At 38.5% G+C, this 26,179-nt stretch overlaps 1 protein-coding gene across 1 annotated transcript in view; it reads left to right on the top strand.

Annotated features, from left to right (window-relative positions):
* Positions 1–26,179, top strand: part of LOC106132942 (early estrogen-induced gene 1 protein) — an 85,729-nt gene that overhangs the window by 54,518 nt on the left and 5,032 nt on the right. The window contains exons 4-9 of the mRNA XM_013332513.2: positions 17,460–17,590; positions 18,251–18,434; positions 18,985–19,127; positions 19,972–20,168; positions 20,717–20,802; positions 23,200–23,811. Coding sequence (XP_013187967.2) covers positions 17,460–17,590; positions 18,251–18,434; positions 18,985–19,127; positions 19,972–20,168; positions 20,717–20,802; positions 23,200–23,811 — 1,353 coding nt within the window. The remainder of the gene's footprint in view (positions 1–17,459; positions 17,591–18,250; positions 18,435–18,984; positions 19,128–19,971; positions 20,169–20,716; positions 20,803–23,199; positions 23,812–26,179) is intronic.

Raw genomic sequence — 26,179 nt, 5'->3', positions numbered from 1 at the left:
AAAATAAACAGTTGTGACCATTGTTCAAAAATAAAACGGTGCTAAATCTATCAAAGTATACATCAAGATGCCGTGCGGTTCCCGGCTCTTTACCTTCAATATATTTCCCATGGATGTCGTAAAAGGCGACTAAAGTTGGGCGTAATAGTTGCTAAATAAATGGCCAATAATATCAATTCTATCATTAAATCATACAGCTGAACGTTGCTTATTAATCTTCTAAAGACTGTTAGTTTTGTCTACCCCGCAAGTGACGACGTGAATATGACTGACTGAAATCAATCAAAATCTACGTTGGCTGTCTATAGGTATATAAAAAAAATTGCAACTTCATAAACCATATTAAATATAATAACATAAATGTTGCGTACTTGCGGAAGTGTAGGTACAGGAAACATAATTGGATTTTATTTTTCAAGTTGTAGTATGTATGTCATGGCAGAGGTCTCAAGATAATCTCGTTGTAACGCCAGCTTGAATTTATTACCTACTTCTAGCTGTGCCCGCGACTTCGTCCGCGTGGAATAGTTATTCTGGGCATCATTGAAGCCCTCAAAGAGGAATAATTTTCCCCGTTTTTTTTTTCACATTTACCATTATTTCTTTGCTCGCTCATAGTTGCAGCGTGATGATGAACAGCCTAAAGCCTTCTTCGATAAATGGTCTATTAAACACAAAAATAATTATTCAATTCGAACCAGTAGTTCCTGAGATTAGCGCGTTCAAACACACAAACAAACAAACAAACTCTTCAGCTTTATAATATACTAGCGACCCGCCCCGGCTTCGCACGGGTGCAAAATTATAAATGTTATTATACATAAAAACCTTCCTCTTGAATCACTCTACCTGTTACAAAAAACCGCATCAAAATCCGTTGCGTAATTTTAAAGATTTAAGCATACAGACAAACAGACTAAAATAGCGACTTTGTTTTATACTATGTAGTGAAGTATAGCTTGAATTACACGTACACATTTATTACCTATACCTACCTATACGTGGGACCTTGATGCCAAAATCCGACATTATTCATACTCATCTTTCTTGATCCTTACATGGTATCTGCCTACATGGAGTGGGATGCGGTATTGTCTCTACAATTACTCATGTCAATTAAAAAATAGGTACAAGACGATCGAAGGATTTCGTGAAAACTTCACGGCTAAGTAACGGTTATTCCTGGAGGTGAATGTGGTTTCTGGGACCAATACAAAAAAAAAGAATAGGACCACTCCATCTCCTTCACATGAGTGTCGTAAAAGGCGACTAAAAGATAGATAGGCTTACAATCTTGTGATTCTTTTTTTTGGCAATGGGCTAGCAACCTGTCACTATTTGAATCTCAATGCTATCATTAAGCCAAACGTGGTTTATCAGTCTTTTCGGGACTGTTGGCTCTGTCTACCCCACAAGGGATATAGACGTGACCATATGTATGTATGCGAATGTGGAAGGGGCGTGGGTATTTAATTGATGTCGTCAGGTGTGACGTTGTGCCAGAGAGAGAGAGAGAGCGTGTGTGTCACCGGTTGGAGGCAGCGACGTTGGCACCGGGCAGTCGCGTGCGCAAGGTCGCGCAAGGCCGTGCACGTGCTGCCATCTCACGTCCGCGCAGTGTGCTGGTGAAAGGTGTGCGGTTTATCGAAATTGACGCTGTACTAAATGAACATGTTAGGGTTTATATTGTTGAAGATTGTATTGAACATGAGGTCTCTCAAGTATACGAGAGAGTAACTACACGAGTCTTTGTTTATTTATGTTTATATTTGTTACGTGCGCAGATTGACCTGCACTAGCACCTAGGTCATAACTGAAATCAGCGTATTGCTCTACAGCAATAAATTCGTTGTGTTGTGACCTTTTTGTATTGCTGCAACTCACAACATATTAATTTGTATTCCATATGAAATTGTAAATCGTGTGTAGCAAATCAAATAAATGAATTATCTATCTATCTCAAGTGAACGGTCCTCTTAAGATCGATCTATACAATGTTAGAAAGCTTAAGAATCGATAAACTTTCTTATGAAGTCAAGTTACTTTGATGAGTTTATCTCAAAACTTTAATAACTCGCAAAGTTTTGATGAAGCTATTAGAAATTAATATGGCTGTGTCTACTGGCGCTAAACATGTTTCATAAGCAGCCGGTGAACGGCCTGACGACCCCGTCATGATACAAAACACTTTTAACTCCCTTACTTTTTACTAGCTGTGCCCGCGACTTCGTCCGCGTGAAATAATTATTTTGGGCATCATTGAAGCCCTCAAGGATGAATAATTTTCTCAGTTTTTTTTTTCACATTTTCCATTATTTCTTCGCTCCTAATAGTTGCAGCGTGATGTTATATAGCCTAAAGTCTTCCTCGATAAATGGTCTATTCAACGCAAAAATATTTTTTCAATTCGAACCAGTTCTTCCTGATATTAGCGCATTCAAACAAACAAACAAACTCTCCAGCTTTATAATATTAGTATAGATTAAATTCTTTAACTGAGACAAAGAATTGCCGATGACAGCTCAATTTCGCCAGCTGACCCAACTGGATTGGAATTCGGAATAAGCATGAAAATAGTTCACGTCGTCGTACGAGGACATGAAAAACCAAATGAAACCTCGGCTATCGTAAAATAAAACAGAGTTACAACAAGTAGGCATTTTGTTAGTCCATCTAATGATAGGCTTACAAACTTGAGATTTTTTTTAAGCGATGGGCTAGGAACCTGTCACTATTTGGATCTCAATTCTATCATTAAGCCAAATAGCTGAACGTGGCCGATCAGTCTTTTCAAGACTGTTGGCTCTGTCTACCCCACAAGGGATATAGACGTGACCATATGTATGTATGTATGTATCTAATGTGTATGTTGAGCAGAATAACTAGCGCACTCCGATGTGGAATTGTTCATCTGGTAGAATTCGTAAACAAATAGTAGGTACACAACGTTATGTTGAAATTGTGCACAATCTCAGGTTAATATTCGAGGTGAGGTTTGCGCAATGCGGAAAAATCAGGGTTTTGATGTGGACGAAAGAAACATCGAAGGAGAGCTCTCTATTGCACAGGCCGCGTGATGAATCTTGATGAAGTAAACATACCGAGAGGGATATTTGGTAAATAGCAACGTAAACAACATAATTTGTAAAGTTTGTGGACTTATTTCAAAAACAATTGAACATGATTACAATAAAATTTTAATTGTAGTTAAAATACATACATACATACATATGGTCACGTCTATATCCCTTGTGGGGTAGACAGAGCCAACAGGCTTGAAAAGACTGAATGGCCACGTTCAGCTATTTGGCTTAATGATAGAATTGAGATTCAAATAGTGATAGGTTGCTCGCCCATCGCCTAAAAGAGAATCACAAGTTTGTAAGCCTATCCCTTAGTCGCCTTTTACGACATTCATGGGAAAGAGTTGGAGTGGCCCTATTCTTTTTTGTATTGGTGCCGGGAACCACACGGTACTGTACGGTGTAGTTAAAATGATAATCGATAAATCGACTGCAAGGGGGGGAACTAACCACCATCACTTATTACTGGACATAAATTGGGCCACAGAGTTAGTGACACCGACCAAAATGGTCCCCGAAGAGACATGAGCATTCGGAGCGCACGAAATTTAATTAAAATGCGAAATTTGCTCAAACAAAACACGCGTGAAGCGTAACATGTGAAACGGATATTAGTTTCTTTTTTTAAATATGAAAACTTTTTTTTTTTAATCAATGACCGCGATTGCGTTGCAGTCATTGATTGTATAAATAAATTAATGAAATATACAAAACCCAGATCCTAGCAATGACAGCTTCCTGAAGTTGGCCAGATCAAATCCCGTTGAATGTTTATACGCCCCAGTTCTTGTTGTTGGTTTAAACATTTTGTTAGGAAGAAGATGAAATTATTGATTCGACCTATTTTGAATCTTCTCAATTCTGCGAAAAGTCAATTGATGTTCTATATATGTATGGAACAGATGAGTTTAGTAAATTGTTTTAGTGCGTGATTATTTTTATGTATAAGATTGCTTAAGAAAGCTTTGATGATAACTATCACTAAATATCGTATTGATATAATTAGTTCTACATTCATTCATGTTTTTTAATGTAGACAATGTGCATTCGTCCACGATGTAGTTTTAAGAGAACTATATTTGTAAATTGACGTCCGATGAAAATGCTGCAGTGTAGTTTGTTCCTCCGCTTCTGCTACACATGCGCTATGGAAGCGGTAGTAGTTATAATTAGATTTAAGTGATGTGACGTCAATAAGTGATACCTTGTGTCCAATTTTGAAAATAAATCTATTCTATTGATTTGACATCTTCGCGCCAAGATTAATTTACCTTCCGGAAAGAGAATGAAATGAATGGATGACGATGTGCGGTAACACTTTCATTCACTTGCTCCGGCGCCTCGTAATCGAATCACGTACGTATCACGTCGTCAAACGTGGCCCGTCATATAATATAATAACACTGCATCGCATGCATAACTACTGTATATCATTGGTTATGGTGCTTGCAGGGAGTTGAACGATCAGAACAATATCATTGATGATGATAATTATTTATTGGTTGATGTTAATGCCGAAATATTTAGTGATGGTGAACAGGCTTTTAGTCAAGAAAATATTAATGTAGCCCTGCATAGTATTTATTCCACAAACTTTAATATAAATAGTGTCAAACAGGAAATAAACAGACAGAAACAAATAACTAAGAAAAACATGTCAAAACAAATACTTTCTTGGAATTAAATAGGGATATGTCACCGGTTTGTTTTCTATCAAAGAATTGAAATTTACATAAACTTTGTTTCCTACAAGAAATATGTTATTTTATTTTCTAATGCTTAGGGTTGTTAATAGTGAATTTCTTTGAGCTGTGTGTGAAATGGATAAATAAATGTAATTGTAGTAAAATTTGTAAAAGTACATTGGTGACACTACAATTTTTGAAAATATGTGTACGTAGTAGTAAGTGTACAGTGTAGTAACTAGTACTTGTACATTTTTTTAAAATACATAAAAACATTATTTTAATGATCATGAAAACGATTAAGAGTATGATATCGAGTGGCTTTACCTACCACCAGAAAAAACTCACAATAATATTTATTCATTCTTATGTTAACGTCCTTTCAAAATGTTTCTTTTCAAAATTATCGTTCTATATAAAGTTCGGGATTACCTACAAAATTGTGTTTTAAAATCCTGCCAAGTCACGGTCGTTAATTTCCGATTTTCTTCTTGTAGGTAACCCTAGCATTTGTCACGAAAATAATCTTCCTAATTGGACGGATGTTAACAAAAATAAGTGGCGTGTCGGCGATGTGTCTCCGCTCTTCGTTTGATGACCTTTGATGTGATGCTCTATGGTTTTTAATTTTTTTTTTATTTGGCCGAGCAACCATAGTCTTTTACTCTACTTTAAATTTTAAAATCTTGTGTTTTTGTCGTGGTATTTGCGTGTTTCACTCATACGTACGTACATAAATGTAATCACGTTTATATCTCTTGCGGGGCAGACAGAGTCTTGAAAATACTGAAAGGCCACGCTCAACTGTATGGCTAAATGATGGAATCGAGATTCAAACAGTGAGAGATTGTTAGCCCGTCGCTTCCCAAGTTTATAAGCCTATCCCTTAGTCGTCTTTTATTTACTACATCCATGGGAAAGAAATGGAGCGGTCCTATTCTTTATTCTGTTGGTGCCGGGAACCACAAGGCACTTAGAATTTTGTTCGGTTTCACTCTATCTCCCCAACTCTCCACTGGTATGTTTTGAATGAATAATTCCGTATGAATAATTCGTTATATCTTTGCGAAAATATTGTTTTCAAATATCAGGCATTCGGGACACATTGATATTGATTGACTCATCGAGTCAATTACTGATGAATATGCAGTAAAATTAATTTATACTGTAACAAATAAAATACGTACATAGGTGTAATGACCTCATTGAGAATTGAACCGAAGTACTATGTAGAGAACTAGTCAGCAAGTAACATATTGGGTGACGTCATTCTGTGTGATAAAGATATAAGAGGCTTCGACGGTCCTTCACCCCCCAGAATTCGAAGGGTAGGTGAACTGAGGTCATCGACTTCGAAATTATTATTTTTTATGTAAATATACGTGTGTATAAAATGTCTTATCATTTTATACACACGTATATTTACAGTAAGTTGACCAATAAACTCGTACAACAAGTTCAAACTAATTACTTGGGTGGTTGGTTCCAATTTAATCCGTACCGTAACGCTACGTTTACGAAGTTAATGTAGGTACGTAAATAGAAAATTGAACCGATTGATTATCAAAACAGAAATATATATTTAGAAATATTTTTATCTTTGTATTTATGTTAGTATATTTGTTTGTTTGTTTTTTTTTGTTGTTTTAAAAAGAATAGGATCACTCCATCTTTTTAACTAAGGGATTCTTCTTATAGGCGATGGGCTAGCAACCTGTTAGGTACTATTTGAATTCTATCATTAAGCGTAACAGATGAACGTGGCCTGTCAGTCTTTCAAGTCTGCTGGTTTTACCCCGCAAGGGATTTAGACGGATCATGTTTAAATAGTATTTCTTTATTGCTATGTTATTTTACAAGCGTACAGGCCGATATTGGAAAGCACATCGATCCTTTGAGTTGTATTGTACTTACCCCACGCAATATTCACCCGCATCAGGCCCTCTGAACGGGGACTGCATGAATTTCAGAATGTTACCTGTTGCCAAGTGCCAGTATTCCTCCAGCTCGTGGTAAGTCGATTCGAAGAGCCTCATTAGCTTACAAGCCAGCGTGTCGCAGTAACTCATCAAGTCGTGCATAGATTCCTCTCTTGGTTGCTAAATTCGTAATGTTAATAGTACAAGTATTCTTCTTACATACTGATGGTTAAGCTGCTTTAGTTTATCCGTCCTTGACATGCCCGGTCTCATTATTCTTTACGAATATCGGTTTACTTGTAAGTCCTATTTGGCCACGCATTATTTTCTGCTCGACATCTGGCGTCCTTCGCCTAGTATTAGCTGCGTTAATCTCTTTAGAGGCTTAGTGTGTAACGTCACGGTTCTGCCTTTCCATGGGTAGTTTATGTTATTAACAAATTCTGAATAGTTTTTTACATGTTTTGAATGGTGTAATAATTCATCATAGCGTCTTATCGTCGGCACCCTCAGCAATTATCCTCAAAGTTGGAAAAGTGAAATATTGCGGTGATTGGAAAGGTGAAATGTGTGAAGATTTCCACAAAAAATTCGTATCTGTACAATCCGTTTAAATCATAAAATGAATAGATTCACCAAACTTATCAATGCCAGCCAAGTGGTTTTGACTTTAATATGTCAGTAACCTTCTAAATAATTCACGGTTTCACACAACTTTGGCGCTTATTATAACATCATCTAAATATACAAACTATAAAATATCAATTGCCGCCGGTCCAGTCCAGTGTGTAGTGACATCTGCCGGGTCAGCCATCTGCCCGACACCCGATCTAACCCGAACACACATGCCGTCTCCACTCTGACCTCGCTCCGATTCAAAGCCGCAGAATAATCAACAGAAACCCTGATAATGTAGGGTTAACAGATTAAAATGTATCCCTCCTAAGACCGCCACAACGGGGGCTTAGTTTGATTTTGAACTGATTATTTAAGTTGACCATTTAGCACGTGGAATTTCGGACCAAAGCCTTCGAAATAGCACGTGGAATTTCGGACCAAAGCCTTCGAAATTAGACTATTATTACTTATTAGCAAAGAGGCAGAGATGAGAGAAAAGACAGTTAGGAATTAAACAGGGTTGTACAAAGGAACAGACATTTTGATTTTATAGATTTGAGTAAAGACTTGTGGAGCTTCTTTTTCTTTCTTTTCTTTTTTCTTCTTTTTTCTGCTTTTATAGATTAAATTGTTAACTAGGGAGAATGTGACTCTATAGCACAGCATACAAAATATGAGGAACTACAAAGCACTGAATATCTGAAATGCATGGCATACTTTGTCTAAAATATCTCGCTCGAGCTTTGATGAACACCACGCGACGAATTTTAGCTACACATACTATTAATTCCCTTTATTGGCTGAAAAGTTAATTATTGCATCATAAAACACAAGCATGTGAGTTTCATATCATCACAAATTAATTGGTCGGCTCATTATTCTTGATGTGATGTGATTAGCGCGCTCGTAAAACAATCTAGGAAATGGAATAGTAAGTATAATGGACGATGTAATCAATTTCATTTCTATTTTCTTTCCGAAACAATTATATTACCTAATGTGTTTCAGACCTGGATCAGATTTGTGACCTTCAGAGTGGGATAAGGATGATGATATCTCTCTCTCTCTCTCATCTCTGCGTGTTCCCGGTTGCACCCTCCACATAAGTGTTTCGGGGCCCGGGGTCCACCTTCCGACTGTTATGGTGATGATATATCTAACTTAAAGGCGTTAGGTTATACTGGAACGGTCCTTTTGCCAGCTAAGAATTATGTACTTGTTATTTAGCGATTTAGCAGCAGCTGTTGACACAGCTAACATGCATGTTTAATTATTGAATTTCCCCGTGGCGGTATCTAAATCTGAATATCAGTAATGTTAATATTTTTCATTTAAATATATCTATACTATAATATTATAAAAGCTGATAAGTTTGTTTGTTTGCTAGCGCTAATCTTAGGAACTACTGGTTCAAATTGAAAAGTTATTGTTGCGTTGCATAGACCATTTATCGAGGAAGGCTTTAGGCTATATAACATCACGCTGCAACTATAAGGAGCAAAGAAATAATGGAAAACGTAAAAAAAAAAACGGGGAAAATATTCATCCTTGGGGGCTTCAATAATGCCCAAAATAACTATTCCGCGCGGAAGAAGTTGCGGGCACAGCTAGTATAATAATATGTGGTGTTCTATTCTAAGTCGGTATTGTAACAACAATTTACTGCTGTTCAAAGCGGTGATTCACTATATCAAACAAAAACATTGCCTAATGCGATACGCTCAGCTGAATTCCAATTTATGCGATCTGCTCTGGTCATACTCGAAGATACCTGACTTATACGATGACGACATAGCGTCAATGCGTCATCTGTGAAGCTACGTTATGTACTCGTGATGTCATGCAAAATAATTTCGATTCAAAACTCTGACGCAGATTTTTCATCGACCAGTTGATATATTTTAGTATCTTCTATTCTGCAGTTTAGTTTGTTCCGCCGCTTCTTCTACACATGAGCTTTGGAAGCGGTAGTAGTTATAATTAGATTTAAGTGATGTGACGTTAATAAAAGTGATACCATGTATCCAAATTTTGAAAATAACATACATACATACATATGGTCACGTCCATATCCCTTGTGGGGTAGACAGAGCCAACAGTCTTGAAAAGACTGAATGGCCACGTTTAGCTACTAGTATTTGGCTAATGATAGAATTGAGATTCAAATAGTGACAGGTTGCTAGCCCATCACCTAAAACAAGAATCCCAAGTTTATTAGACTATCCCTTAGTCGCCTTTTACGACATCCATGGGGATAAGATGGAGTGGTCCCATTCTTTTTCTTACTGGTGCCGGGAACCACACGGCACACGGTTATCTTCTATTTTGGTAGTTTTGGCTCGGGTCGAACGCGGCACACGACGTCACAGCCCCGCTGTGATGACGAATGACGTCAACCAATGACAGGTTCCCGTCAGGTGCGCCGCCCCCTCCACGCCCCCCCACCATTGAGGTGGCAACGAAGTTTCATTATTATTTCGGTCTAGCCCTGACGAACTTAATTTCCTGGTTGTTTTGTCTCGTAAATTTGGTATGTCATATCTCACTAGCTGTGCCCGCGACTTCGTCCACTTGGAATAGTTATTTTGCGCATCAGTGAAGCCCTCAAGGATGAATAATTTTCCCGAAAAAAACCTTTTCATATTTTCCATTATTTCTTTGCTCCTTATAGTTGCAGCGTGATGTTATATAGTCTAAAGCCTTCCTTGATAAATGGTCTATTCAACACAAAAAGAATTTTTCAATTCGAACCAGAAGTTTCTGAGATTTCTGAGAACGCGCTAGCGTTCAAAGAAACGAACTCTTCAGCTTTATAATATTACTATAGATTTCAGCAGATTTATAATTTGGAGTTCCGTCTTCTGTCTAGCTTAAATTTATTTGTTGTAACGACTTCATTGGATACCTATATCTACTTTGTTCTGGCTTTGTCCTGAGGAGGTTGTCCAGTTTAATTATTTGCAAGTTAAGCAAAAGTTTTCAGACATTTCAGCACTAGATTGACTAGAGGCATAGATAATCATTTATTATTTTAATTCATTTTTATCATGTTATATATAAAATTCTCGTGTCACAATGTTCGTTCCAGTACTCCTCCGAAACGGCTTGACTGATTCTCATGAAATTTTGTGAGTGTATTGAGGAGGTCTGAGAATCGGTCAGCATCTTTTTTTCATACCCCTTAGTGATAAGGGTTGTCCACATTTAACATTTTTTTTTAACTAGTATTACTTATAAAATATTTATATGGCAAAACAACGTTTGCCAGGACAGCTAGTTGTTATATATATGTATATATATATATGTAGATATTAGTCATAGTGCGCACGCCACGTGCCAGGTGCTTCGCGTGCTCATTATATGTGGTCACAGACCGTGACCATCTTATAGGGCCCTGTGGAGTCAAATCAAATTACATCCTGTAAATGTCCGATCCGACACTCAAAAGATACTGTTACGAACTCCTTAGAGTGTTCCGAACTCCTTTGTAAAGGAGTTGCTGAAAATAATAAAATATTTGCGCTGGTAAAATAAAAGATGATGCACGCTTAAAACAGACTGTCATTTATTTTATTATTTTTCTTATTTTAAAATACAAAATGTAACTCCTTTACAAAGGAGTTCGGAACAGATACTTTTGTGAGACGTAAAAATTTATGTTACAAAGTACATCGTGTGGATCAGAGGTGTAAAGATGTACATGTTTATATATCAGAAGTCACCTTTCTTCCAAAGCTTTTTAGTTCTTATCTTGGTTGTCAATTATTTTTTTACGTTTTATTTGTTTTGATGTTTATTTTCAATGAACGAAGAATTTATAGTGCGAAAGGTTTTTTTCATCCATGGGATGAAATTAATGAATTTTAGAGAATTCCTTATGGTATTAAGTCCAACTAGTGTTCATAATTTTAGGTACAATAAATTTTGAATAAATAAGCATCTAATGAATACATTAGTTGTTTTCATTCATTCTAGTTTTTTTTAACTCATGAATACATTAGTTGCTTCTCCATAAAAAAAAAGTAGAGAGGTTTATGTTTTGATCAAGATGCTTAAAGTTATGTTGTTATTATCTGACCAGCGGCCATGTTTGTTAGTGGCCCGGCAGACCGTGACCGCTTAAAGGGCGCAGGGCCACCGGCCGCGCCGTGGTCAGATACCATCTAAGGAAACTTTAAATACATTGTTATTACAATTATCTTCCTCTGTTATAACAACGTGTGGTTCCCGGCACGAATACAAAAAAGAATAGGACCACTCCATCTCTTTCCCATGGATGTCGTAAAAGGCGACTAAGGGATAGGCTTACAAACTTGGGATTCTTCTTTAGGCGATGGGCTAGCAACCTGTCACTATTTGAATCTCAATTCTATCATTAAGCCAAATAGCTGAACGTGGCCATTCAGTCTTTTCAAGATTGTTGGCTCTGTCTACCCCGCAAGGGATATAGACGTGACTATATGTATGTATGAATGTATGTTATAACAACAAAATTGTTGCTAAAAGAGCCTTAAATATGAAGTGAAAGGTTCAAGAAATAGGGGAAGACCGAAAAAGAGATGGATGGACGGCGTAAAGGATAGTATGAGGAGAAAGGGAGTGACCAGTGAGATGGCTATTGACAGAAGTAATTGGAAAAAACTAACATACTGTGCCGAACCCACGTAGAAAGTGGGAAAAAGTAACGACGAAGAAGATAACAACAAAACTATGCCTTAGAAAGATAACGAATGTTTCTTCGAAAACTGCGTCAAGTTATACTCCGACAGGCGCAAATATACCTCATACATACATATAATCACGTCTATATCCCGTGCGGGGTAGACAGAGGCAACAGTCTTGAAAAGACTGATAGGCCACGTTCAGCTGTTTTGGCTTAATGATAGAATTCCAATTGAGATCCAAATAGTGACAGTGAAGAATCCCAAGTTTATAATAAGCCTATCCCTTAGTCGCCTTTTACGACATCCATGAGAACGAGATGGAGTGGTCCTATTCTTTTTTTATTGGTCCCGGGAACTAAACAGCACCTCTATTAACTAACTAACCAGCATTTCTTTAATTCGAGTGTCGTTGACTTCGTCTGCATCCGGCTGTACCGTATAAATAACCCGCTTATCTTGCTTAGTTAGGAGTATCGAACTCTATTAAAAGTTTTTTTCTTTATTTTTTTTCTTCTTTTAGGCGATGGGCTAGCAACCCGTCACTATTTGAATCTCAATTCTATCATTAAGCCAAACAGCTGAACGTGGCCTAACAGTCTTTTCAAGACTGTTGGCTCTGTCTACCCCGTAAGGGATAAAGACGTGATCATATGTATGTATGTACGTATGTATTTTTGTTTATATCAATTTTAGCTGTTTCTAGTTTCTTAACAATAAATTCTTACACCAAAGTAAATAAGTATTAAAAAGGTAAAGTAAAGGTATTAAATATATATTTTAATTTATCAGCATTTGAACTTACCTTAAAAGTTACGGGTACTCTGCGGTATTGTTACGATCATCCTGTACTCTGTTTATTTTTTATTGTTGCTCCTTTAAGTCTTTGAAAACCGTTGGCTTAGTCTACCCCGCAAGGGATATAGACGTAACGGATATACATACATACATACATATGATCACGTCTTTATCCCTTACGGGGTAGACAGAGCCAACAGTATTCAAAAGACTGATAGGCCACGTTCAGCTGTTTGGCTTAATGATAGAATTGAGATTCAAATAGTGACGGGTTGCTAGCCCATCGCCTAAAAGAAGAATCCCAAGTTTATAAGCCTATCCCTTAGTCGCCCTTTACGACATCCATGGGAACGAGATGGAGTGGACCTATCCTTTTTTTATTGGTGCCGGGAACCACACGGCACGTAACGGATATATGTACATGAAGAACGTTAATCGAAACAAATTTTGAAAATCAAAGTCAAACGATTTGCTCTCCAAAAATTAACGTGTCTGAAGCCCAAGTTCAGCTGTTTGGCGTAATAATTAATTTGAGATTCAAATAGTGACAGGTTGCTAGCCCCATCGCCTCAAAGGAGTTCTTGTAAGGCCAAAAAGTTTGTTATCAACGTTTGCGGCAGACGGAAGTGCGTGCCACTGTAGGTATACGTGACCCGACGGCACAGATATACGCACACGTAGTATAGGCGAGCGGTGACCGGCATTGTGGGCTTGTGACCCCATTTGAAGACCAAACAGCGTTATGATATGATTAATGAATGAATATTCCTTCCGGTAACGCTTACAAAAGCTTTGCCGACTACAAAATGGTGAATAGTAATAAAATAGCAGTTTAGTTTTGTCATCCGATGTATATTGACGTCCGATGAAAATGCTGCAGTGTAGTTTGTTCCGCCGCTTCTTCTACACATGCGCTTTGGAAGCGGTAGTAGTTATAATTAGATTTAAGTGATGTGACGTCAATAAGTGATACCTTGTATCCAATTTTGAAAATAAATCTATTCTATTCATCACAATTCATTTTTTTGTGATAGTGCAATAATTCGCTTAAAATTGATCACTAGCTTTCATGAACACCTGTGAACCAAATCATCACCAATCACACAAATGCACATGTGGAGAAAAAGAAAGTCCGTAACACAGTGCTGAAGTAAAAATAAATGGAGTAGCCAACCTTGAACCTGATCGATATGGTGAGCGGTCGGTATAAATGCACCTGGCACGCCCTCAAATTATATTTAGTTGTCAAAACAATAATTGAGTGCGCGTTAGTCTATTAATAGATAATAACCGCAAATCATTGTCAAGTCTATTAATTGAAAATAGTCAGGTTTTTGACATAACGGCGATCGGTGGGGAGAGAAACTCGCAATAATATCGGGGTACCTCAAGGAAGTATCTTCAGTCCACTTCTATAGATATTATCCTAAGATTCGTCGGATGACTTGTGTTAAATTTTGATGATGACTTTTACTTTACACGTTTATAATGTAGCCGTGCCGTGTGGTTCCCGGCACCATTACAAAAAAGAATAGGACCACTCCATCTCTTCCATCTCGGATGTCGTAAAAGGTGACTAAGGGATAGGTGTATAAACTTCCTCTTTAAGGCGATGGGCTAGCAACCTGTCACTATTTGAATCTCAATTCTATCACTTAGCCAAACAGCTGAGCGTGGTCTATCACTCTTTTCACTACTGGTGGCTCTGTCTACCCCGCTGGCAATTTAGACGTGATCATATATATGTATGTTTATTACGTAGCGTAAGCTTTGAAGTGCTAACAGCTTGCAGTCTTTATATTAAGCCTACAAGCTCTTTAATTAACAAAACCATATGTGACATGCTCTCGCGCATCTACAACAACAACCTGTTCTGTTTGCAGATGTTGCGTTTTACTTATCGCCACTTTCCCACGCTCGTGGACTAGACGCAGTACCGTATTGTTATTTATATATTGATGAACCACTAATGAATGTTGTTAATTTTATAACTTGACTAATACAGTTATGCTATTTAATTGCTATTATATTTGATTGTCAATTATCTTCAAAAATATTGTCATCAATCATCGTTCTGTCCTTCTTGTCGTGTTATTTTTTATGAAATCAGTTTGTACTGGCATTATTTATTTGTATATTTATGTACATCAAGGAAAAAGTTAATACAGAACTTAAACTAAAGAGAAATTTACGACAAGGCACTACTTATTTCTAGGGACATTTTTATGAATTAAACAAATATAATTATTATTATATTCGGCCTTGTTACTTAATTTTTATTACTTACTGTTAAAATTGCCTCCAACTAAGGTCCAGTTGTATAAGTTTTTGCGAGCTCTGCTTTATCTTTTTAAATCTCAGGAATTGTTCACGTTTTATTTATCAACTAAGAAAACTGCTCGGAATCTCGGGAGTCGGTGGACTTGAGTTAATCGCCTACTCACAGCCACTTAACTTTCTCAGCCATTCGACTTAACTTCAGCCTTCTTAATGGCGCTGTTTTTTTAGTATTCAAGCGAAATGCAGATTTCTAGTTAGGTACAAAGCGTGCAATGGCTTTAACGCTGACTATTGCATCATCTCATTTCGTAGCCGGTATTCATTTGTATTGTACAATTTAGGTCGTTGAGTTTTGGGTCATCTAGTTATATACATACATACATATAATCACGTCTATATCCCTTGCGGTGTAGACAGAGTTTGAATGGATGAATCTGAATGGCCACGTTCAGCTATTTGGTTTTAAGATAGAATTGAGATTCAAATAGTGACAGGTTGCTAGCCCATCGTCTAAAAGAAGAATCCCAAGTTTATAAGCCTAGCCCTTGGTCACCTTTTACGACATCCGTGGGAGAGAGATGGAGTGGTCCTATTCTTTTTTCTATTGGTGCCGGGAACCACACGGCACCGTCATCTAGTTAGATATTGATTTATTGATTGCTGCTGTATCCTTAAAATGTAAGTTGTTCTAAAAAGATTCTCGCGACATTCTATAACTTATGTAAGGCTAATCGGCTCCTCGGCCAGCACTCTGGATCGCACTTACGTTCCAAAGCCATTCCCCTACTTTAGTTTCTACTCCTACTTAATGCAAAATCTGTTCGACTTGCATTTGTTATTCTAAACGTTGATAGTACATGTACAATAATGTGCCTCTCTAGAATATTAGACGTTATTAAAGAGTAATTATTTCTTATGAATAAGCTATGGAGATAATATGCTTATTATGCTTAAAAGAGCTTCCAGGTTATCAACTTGGTCGATCGGTTAAATAACAGATCGAAGTAATACGAGTGTTTGTGGTTTCAAATGACTTTAAGACAATCTATTTGGTCCGCTGTTTACTTTTAATATAATAGTACATACATATAGTCACGTCTATATCCCTTACGGGGTAGACAGAGCCAGCAGTCCCAAAAAGACTAATAGGCCACGTTCAGCTTTTTGGCTTGATGATAGAATTAAGACCCAAATAGTGACAGGCTGCTAGGCCATCGCCTAAAAGAAGAATCCCAAGTTAAAAGGCCTATCCCTTAGTCGCCTTTTACGACATCCATGGGAACGAGATGGAGTGGTCCTATTCTTTTTTTTTCATTGGTGTCATTATATATATCACACGGCTGTATAATAGTGCTTCTATTTATTTCAATAAAAGCTCCCAACTACGATGGTACATCAAACCCATCAGCTTATTTGACCTATGATCAAGATAAAAGCATTTTCCAAGAATGGGCACTAGCTCGCGTGAGCTATGAACATTAACTCGTAATTTAGCGATTGAATTGGCGTTGTTCCCGGCATGCCGTGCCGTGTGGTTCCCGGCACCAATACAAAAAAGAATAGGACCACTCCATCTCTTTCCCATGGATGTCGTAAAAGGCGACTAAGGAATAGGCTTATAAACTTGGGATTCTTCTTTTAGGCGATGGGCTAGCAACCTGTCACTATTTGAATCTCAATTCTATCATTAAGCCAAATAGCTGAACGTGGCCATTTAGTCTTCAAGACTGTTGGCTCTGTCTACCCCGCATGGGATATAGACGTGACGATATGTATGTATGTATGTATGTATGAATTGGCGTTGGCACAAACTGGATTAATAGTAAAATAAAATGTTCTAGCATTTTCTTTGCGTGTCATTTAATATTCAGTGTCAGGTCGGGACGTAGGAAAATATTTTTCTTTAGCCTGGTCTGAGGATTTATTTCATTCTCAAGTACTTTGTGAATGTGATTTTCGTGTAAATGGCATAAAATGCGTTCAATCTATACTAATATTATAAAGCTGAAGAGATTGTTTGTTTGAACGCGCTAATCTCAGGAACTACTTGTTTGAATTGAAAAATTCATTGCGTTGAATAGACCATATATCGAGGGGCAAAGAAATAATGGAAAATTTGAAAGAAAATGGGGAAAATTATTCTTCCTTGAGGGTTTCAATGATGCTCAAAATAACTATTCCACACGGACGAAGTCGCGGGCACAGCTTGTCTTTCTATAATAATGTAATGCTTTGAATACATACACCGGACATTTTGTCATTTCTTAGACAGACTACACAGAGTTTGATACACAGTTAGGATTATCTTCTCAGCGAAATGAATGATGGTGAATTATAAGAGATACTTTGCTATCGTCAACCATTCGTTGGTTGCAGTGGTGACTCTGTTTAATATTAATCCTTTTCTTGTTCCAGAGAGGAGGTGTGCAACCACACGGTGCGGTGGAACGCCGGGTTCGAGTTCCCGTGCAAGATGTGCGCCAACGCCAACACCGGGGTGCTGGAGCCCGCGCTCATGAGGGTCTCCGTGCGCAAGGAGTGCAAGGGTGAGACGCTTTATATTACAGCTTAGAACCATTTGTACCGGCTTGATTTAATATAGTGCCGTGTGGTTCCCGGCACCAATACAAAAAAAAGAATAGGACCACTCCCATCTCTTTCACATGGATGTCGTAAATGGCGACTATGGGTTAGGCTTACAAAATTCTTTTTTAGGCGATGGGCTAGCAACCTGTAACTATTTGAAACTCAATTCTATCATTAAGCCAAATAGCTGAACGTGGCCATTCAGTCTTTTCAAGACTGTTGGCTCTGTCTACCCCGCAAGGGATATAGACGTGACCATATGTATGTATGTATGTATGATTTAATATAAACTGATTAATACGATGGATGTCATCATCGGAGTTTGTTACCGGTTGTATCCGTAGCAGTTTTGCTGCAGGGAAGGGATCCACTCCTTGATGTTGAAGATCTAGGCTAAGATCTCGGATCTGTTAAATGACGAGGTAAATGTTTATGCTATTATCGTTAGAGCGCATATAAGTATTTTCTAAGTAGTGTTAAAACATGCGGTTTCAGTATTTCATTACGAGATGCACCAGTAAAAATCAGTCCAGTAAGTAGTTCTACAATCTTCCGTCGAGATTCACAAATATTTTTTCAGTTGAATAATAACTCATTTGATCAAGAACGTTTCTTTGCAGGCGGTCGCTCGTACCAGAAGCTTGGATTCTGCGACGTGAACCTGGCGGAGTTGGCGGGCGCCGGCGAGTGCACCCGCCGGTTCCTGCTGGAGGGTTACGACAAGACCGGCCGGCGGCAGGACAACTCTGTCCTCAGACTGAGAATCAAGATGAGCATGGTGTCAGGCGACCCACTCTTCAAAGTGTAAGTGATGTAACAGCAGCTTTAGAGATTAGTTCAGTAGATTCTGTGATAGTTTGACAAGACTGATAGCAGACAGGACAACTCGGTTCTCAGACTGAAGATCATGGTTAGCATGGCCTGAGGCAACCCACTCTTCAAAGTTTAAGTGATGTAACAGCAGCTTTAGAGATGATTTGAGTGGATTCTGTGATAGTTTGAAAAGTCTGGTCGGAAACGTGGTCTCTGGCTCTATGTCATAGCAGCATCAAAACTTGTCGGTTGGAAAATTCTACGATTCCTAATTACAACTTTAGAAACAGGCCTTTTCATTGCTGTGTCTTCATGGTTTCTGGGGGCATCTAAAGTAATTTGAGTGAAGAATTCAATTAAAATAAATTTTTGCTAGACGTTCTAATCTTTGTGTTGTGGCAATCTTTGATCACGCCTCTTTCCCGGGAAACAGGCAGCGACTTTATCTTTTCACTAGCCGATCCATGCATACTTTTGCTTCATCCACATGTACAAATTATCATTGTGAACAGCCTGGTTAATTTCTATTTTAATTGTCCAGTCCCGAGCGCAAGCAGGACTTGGTGGACGCGAAAGCCGGCGGCGACAGCGGGTCGGAGAGCGCGCCCGGCGCCGCCGACGACGACTGCGGCTCCTCCACCGCCAGCTCCGGCTTCGGCTCCTTGACCAAGAGGAACCACTACGGTGAGTGTTCTCCCACTGGTGATACCCAATTTACTTTTGGCGGAATTTCGTGCAAGGGGAAAGGGCAGGTCTTTATTCAGCAGTTGAACATGGTGACATGAATAGGATAGAAAAGATTTATTTTCAAATTTGGGTACAAAGTAACACTTATTGACGTCACATCACTTAAATCTAATTATAACTACTACCGCTTCCAAAGCGCACGTGTAGAACAAGCGGCGGAACAAACTACACTGCAGCATTTTTATCGGACGTCAATTTACAAATATAGCTATCTCTTAAATCTAAATCGTAGACGAATGCACATTGTCTACTTTAAAAAAACATACATATATATGGTCACGTCTATATCCCTTGCGGGGTAGACAGAGCCAACAGTCTTGAAAAGACTGAATGGTCACGTTCAGCTATTTATGAATGAATGTATACTGCAGAGAAACATGATCCTACATGTTTAGTTAATGGCACACGCGTTTGTAGTAGATAAATGAACTATGTAATAAATAGGAGATTAGGAGTGATAAAAAGGAGTAGACAAATGTTATGTATTGTGTTGTGTGCCGTGTGGTTGGTAGGTGTAGCACCAATACAAAAAAAGATAGGACCACTCCATCTCTTTCCCATGGATGTCGTAAAAATCGACTAATGGATAGGCTTATAAACTTGGGATTCTTTTTTAGGCGATGGGCTAGCAACCTGTCACTATTTGAATCTCAATTCTATCATTAAGTCAAATAGCTGAACGTGGCCATTCAGTCTATTCGAGACTGTTGGCCTCTGTCTACCCCGCAAGGGATATAGACGTGACCGTATCTAATGTATGTATGTATGTATTGTGTTTCAGACGCCGCCGGTCACACGGCGCCGCTCTCGTCGCTGCCGTCCACCGAGCTGCCGTCCCCCGACAGCGTGGAGGCGGCGGGCGGCGCGCCGGCGGGCGAGCACGCGCTCGTGCCCAGCGCGCCGCCGCCATCTTGCGCGTCGTGCCAGCACACGCACTCGCGCAACTCCTCCAACACATCCGGCGACATGAGCAGCAAGGTAACGACAGTGCGTAATGACGTCATTTGTTCCCACGTAGCTCTCTAGTAGCTCACTAGTAGTCTTCCAGCGGCACGTCTTTTGTGAGACGATAATTATATATCCTGATACGCGCAATGCGGTTTTTATCGCGCGCTTTTTAGCTATGATTGGGTTATAAAAAACTCGGGATTCTTCTTTTAGGCGATGGGCTAGCAACCTGTCACTATTGGAATCTCAAGTCTATTATTAAACCGCGCAGCTGAATGTGGCCTATCGGTCTTTTCAAGACTGTTGGCTCTGTCTACCCCACAAGGGTTATAGTTGTGATTATATGTATGTATGATAAATTTTCGTCGTATATTCATTCATGTTTTTAATGTAGACAGTGTGCATTCGTCCACGATTTAGAATTAAGAGATCTATATTTGTATATTGACGTCCGGTGAAAATGCTACAGTGTAGTTTGAAGCGGTATTTGTTATAATTAGATAGGTATAAGTGATGTGACGTCAATAAGTGATAATTGTATGCAATTTTGAAAATAAATCTATTCTATTCTATTCCAGGCGTCAGGCTACGGCAGCTCTGCGTCTGCGCATTCGCGGCAGAGCTCCGAGGGGGACTGCCCGCCGCCGCCGCCGCATCACAACAGGTAACACTCCGCTTTTGTTGGGGAGGTTCACGTCTTTATCGCCACCAAATACGGATCAAACTGTCGAGGAAAATCCGCTAAATTGATAATTTTTTGGATTTTAAAGGAGATTCTTAGTTTTGAACTGCATTTGGTGTTCAAGCCATATTAACCACTGTAATTTTACATGTTACGTTTCATTTTCCATGACGGCATAGTTGATTAATTTAAAGCATTAAGTATTAATTATTTCGTTACTATTTATAGTGTCAAATGAACTTCTAAAACAAAGTTGTTAGAAAAAGCGATTTTGAGCATTGAAAGTGTGCAATGAAAATACTCGTAGTAACAATTATGGACTCCATGCGTTTTAAAAAAGGTGTAACCTTAGCATAAGACTGATTTAGCATTTTGATAACATTGGTGAATCGTTAATCTATACTAATATTATAAAGCTGAAGAGTTTGTTTGTTTGTTTGAACGCGCTAATCTCAGGAACTACTGGTTTGAATTGAAAAATAATTTTTGCGTTGAATAGACCATTAATCGAGGAAGGCTTTAGGCTATATAACATCACGCTACAACTATAAGGAGCGAAAAAATAATGGAGAATGTGAAAAAAAAAACGGGAAAAAATTATTCATCCTTGAGGGCTTCAATGGTGCCCAAAATAACTATTCCACGCGGACGAAGTTGCGGGCACAGCTAGTGTAATTATGATCGTTTAGAAAGATGCTAAATAGTAGGCTTAAATCTATAAGTCAACGTGGGTGGGAATTGAATTGTCACGCACATAATGGCACTCCGTCACACACACACAGTTGCTATGATATTTTTTAGCACATTAAGCATCGTTAGATGTCACTGAATAAACCCAAAATACTGTCGAATATAACTGATTTTAAACTTTTGCGTTGCATTATACTATAATATATAAATAAGTGTCGTCACGTCTATATCCCTTGCGGGGTAGACAGAGCCAGCAGTCTTGAAAGACCCGTTATTAAACCAGTGACCATTGTAATAGTTAGAACTGAAATGTACGAAATGATATGCAATAAATGAATTGAATTAAAAAAAAAAAGACTAAAAGGCCACGTTCAGCTGTATGGCTTAATTTATAGAATTGAGTTTTATTATTAATTAACTATTTTACGTTCCTACTATCCAGTGTGGTGATGCAAAGACGCAAGTGCTGTTGAAAAGCGTTTTGAAATTGTTTTTTGTTGTTTTTCCAGAGGTATTACAATTGTGTACCACGTTTAATTTTTTAAATAAGCCAACTTGCATGTGTTATGAAACTAAAAAGAAATCCCGTACCTATAATAATATTGATTATTAATTTTTAGTCATATAATTAATCGCGTAAAACTTCATACTAGTTACTTTATTTATCTTCATTAATCTCAAACTCTCATTAACTAAGTTCATTGTGAAATGAGAAACTCTTTATAAATAGAGTTTTTTTTTTTCGACCGAAATAATTAAATGTCACGTGGTACGGGATCTCTTTATATATCGACCGTATTGTACATGCGTTTGTAATTATTACCCGGCAATGTGTGGCGGATAATGGAAACTGAGGATGGCGTTAATAAACAGCAGATATCTGCAGTCAGCATGGAGTTACAGAAAGTTTTGTACAGCCACCCACTAACCGCTCGTAGGTGCCGGCTGCGACCGCTAGATGGCGACGCTCGAAGTTTAAAATGCCTGCCAAATTTGGTGTTGCCAACTTAATGAGAAGAAAAACTAACAAAATTATTTACTTCGGTGATTTTGGATTACTTTTTTCTAATATAATAAACGCTTTATTATAAATAAAATAAAATTATCATATTTTTTATGTTTTTTGACGTAATAATAGTAAAATATTCTTATAATGACAATTAAACTTTAATAAAACCGATAAAGCGATTGTTGTTTTAGAGAAAAGTTTTATTTATTTCGTTTCCCCCTTCGTGTGCTGGGATTGTTTTAATTTTATATAAAATTGGGTATTAAGGCCACGTTACTGTGATATTTCTTGTTTTTTTTTTTATTATTTTATTTATCCTACAATGTTAGTCGAAGAAGTATTTTATTAAAGTATGTGTGTGCAAAGTAGTTTACAGATAGAGTTAGTATTATATATGTTGAAACTCCATTTATAAGTAACTTGTACAATTACTGAGCTACGTATGTTACGCTGCCGTATGTTTTTGGCAAAAAAAATAAAAATAGGATTATACCATTTCAACCAGTGAATGTGAGAGCTACCACAAGAAGCTAATCAAAATTTGAAATCATGTCATTGTTACCTGTAAACAATATTTCTCATACAGTTATCTTCTATTGAGGCTATCACCACACCAGTGTCGACTAACATCGTAGACGTCGCTTTATTAATTTGTTTTTGTTTCCCCGCGCCCGCCCCAGCGTACGCCTCGAACGCGTCACCACCACCACCACCACCCTGTACGTCAAGGGCAAGCAGAGGTCGCTCGCCAAGCTGCTGCTCGAGAAGACTGTCGTCAGCGACTCCTCCGACGTGTTCCTGTCCCCCGACGTCACCCTCACCTCCCCCCCGGACGTGGTCCCCCGCCGCGCGCTGTCCCCCCGCTCGCCCGCCAGCGACGAGTACACCACCCCCGACTCCACCCTGGTGGAGAACGGCCACGACCACTCGTTCGCCATGCCGACGTACTTCGACCAGAAACGGCGCGCGGCCGCCGACGCGTTCAAGGAAGCCGTCCAGCCGCTGACCAACTTCCACATATTCAAGCAGAAGTCTCTGAACACGATACCGGCGCTGCTGGAGAAGAACAAGAAGAACGAGGAGCTGTTCAACAACTTTCCGTTTCTGACGCCGCTCGCTCACAGGAAGAGCTCGCTAGTGTCGGCCGCGAACCGTCTGTCGGGGTGTTTGGAGGACGAGTTCTACTGCCTCCCGTCCGAGGGCGAGGAGCTGGGCGCGGGCCGCGTGGACGTGCGGCTGCGGCTGACGTCCACGCCGCGGGAGTCGCTGCGCAGGAGTTACACCGAGCGGAGGTGAGTGCGGCGCTGCGGCGCGGGCGCGGGGGCGGGGCTTCTCTCCTTGTTCTGCTGTCTCCTCTGTCCTGTCTTAATGATGTTTATGTTAAGTTACTTAAGGTTTTGACTAACATTGGTTTTTTGTGTATAGTCTTGAATATAGGTGATTGTTATAGTTATATTTATCATAGATTATTAGAGATTAAGATAAGATAACGTATTAACAGGTCATTGATTATCTATTACATTTTAATGCAAATCGAATTAGAATTTAAGTGAAACTAACGATTTTGGAACTTAACCGTCTCTAACATGAATTGTACTCGGTAACGATACTTAATACTGAGTGATGTAATAGTGGCTATTCATAGGAATTGTTGGAACTACAACACTGTTTTTGGTGCTTTTTTTTAAAGTGGAAATCATCGGTCTCATTTGACCATAGACATCATTTTATGTCGAACATAAGAATGAGTATGAGTGTGCATATCTGTGACAAACATCGTGAGGAAACCTGCACATACAGGCAACTAAATGGGTTACCATGATCGAATACCATATTGGTTCATGATAACACGTCCATTTGCCTGTATAGATGATCGATCCAATACGGGTTAGGTTTCTCCTGCAAAGGTTGCCGAGGTCAGGCAATCGGTTTGTGTAAAAGCATGACTCACCCAATCCAGGATCCATGGTTACAAAGGCGCCACCCGGGCTCTCCAAAGAGATGAAGATGTTACATACAGCTCAAAATCATAACTTTCCTTTTTGCCTCGCCGTGGTCGGGTAAAAAAAAGAACATTGTGAGTCACAAACTCACAATCAATTAACTTCAGACACATGATGAGTAATATGACATGATTGAGGGTACATTGCGCGTTGTGGCAGACGAGCGGCGCGCGCGTGCGAGGCGGGCGCGGAGTGGCGCGCGTGCGCTGCGCGGGCGCCGGCCTGCGCGCTGTCAGTGCTCACAGTAACGCCACGCACGGCTCTTTCTCTCTCTCTCTACTAGATGCCAGCGGCTTGTTTATAAACTTATCTTTGTGTTGTTAATTGCACAATTTGAACATCGGTCGTTTAAGGATATGAGTTCAATTTTATTTTACTCGGAAACATTGTTTCAGCTTCAATACTATGTCATTATTTGGATACGGATTTCAGGTTTTCCTTAAAACCGTCGATTATTAATATCTAAAGTTAAATGTGAAAGACTTCGATATACATATAATGTTGTATCCAAATTAGTATCTTTTTGGGAGATGCTCCTTGTGCTTGTAGATCAAAAATAAAATGACTAAAACAAAAAAAATCTGAGTTACAAGAATAATTAATATGTCCAATTAAACTCTAAGACTATTAGTAAAAGCTGAAATCATTTACAAATGGTTCTTCTAACATCTAAGTCGTCTATAAATTGTTATTTAAATCAAGATTCATATATGAGCCGCTGGTAGCCTGGTGTTCATTGTTTATGAAAGAGACGTGTGTACCTACATAGCTGTTGTATCGTTTAGATGTTGTCGCCTATAGGCCTTGTTTTTTTTAGAAAAATTCGTTGTTTTATTTCATACCTTATTTTTATTTGGCGTCTCATGATCAAATACGATCGTTGTATACAGTATTACCATTTTGATAAGTTACACCGATGTACCTGTCCGCTATTACGAGCGAGATAAGAGACATTTGTTTTTAGATTTTAACTTTAATGTACTTGTAATAAGGTCGTTATTTTAAATGAGTTTTCATTCTGATTAATTCGGCTGTAAATTACCGATGTGACTTACAACAGTGGTAGAACTGTATGTTTAAACACGTGTATTGTAATATATTAAAGTATGCATGTAATTAGTTCTTTTTTGATGCATGAAATTTGATTTTACAGTTTTCCGGCATGTTGTTACGCTTTGTAAATAAGTGCATGTGAAAAAGCTTATTTAAAATTAATGGGAAAGTTTATATTTTATGCATTTTTGTGCTTAAAAATTACGTCGCATGTGCAATTTGTTAACTAATGAATTCTGCTCGTACAAATGTATGTTTATAACATGACATTGAATTTTGTAAGATATGCTAGTAATAATTATGAAAACTATCAAAGAATTTGCCATTGAAATATTAGGGTTTGTTATACCATTATGAAAGGGTATAATTAATTAAATGAAATTATGGCTAAACGTTATGCAATGTATAATTAAAGGTAATATAACGCTATACTAATTAAAAGCAAAGTGCTCAATAAGGAAGTGTGCATATTAGTTGATGTTAAATGGACCATGAGTTTTGTTTATTATGGTTGCTAGAAACTGGTGTAAATTGTATAGAATCGGTGCATAGGTGGAAGCACTTATGATTTCCATACACGTTATTACATCAATTACAAATCATG

This window comes from Amyelois transitella, chromosome 4 (genome assembly GCF_032362555.1).
Source record: "Amyelois transitella isolate CPQ chromosome 4, ilAmyTran1.1, whole genome shotgun sequence".
Classification (NCBI taxonomy): domain Eukaryota; kingdom Metazoa; phylum Arthropoda; class Insecta; order Lepidoptera; family Pyralidae; genus Amyelois; species Amyelois transitella.
Note: the sequence above shows the minus strand (reverse complement) of the source record. Positions and strands in the feature narration are given on the sequence as shown.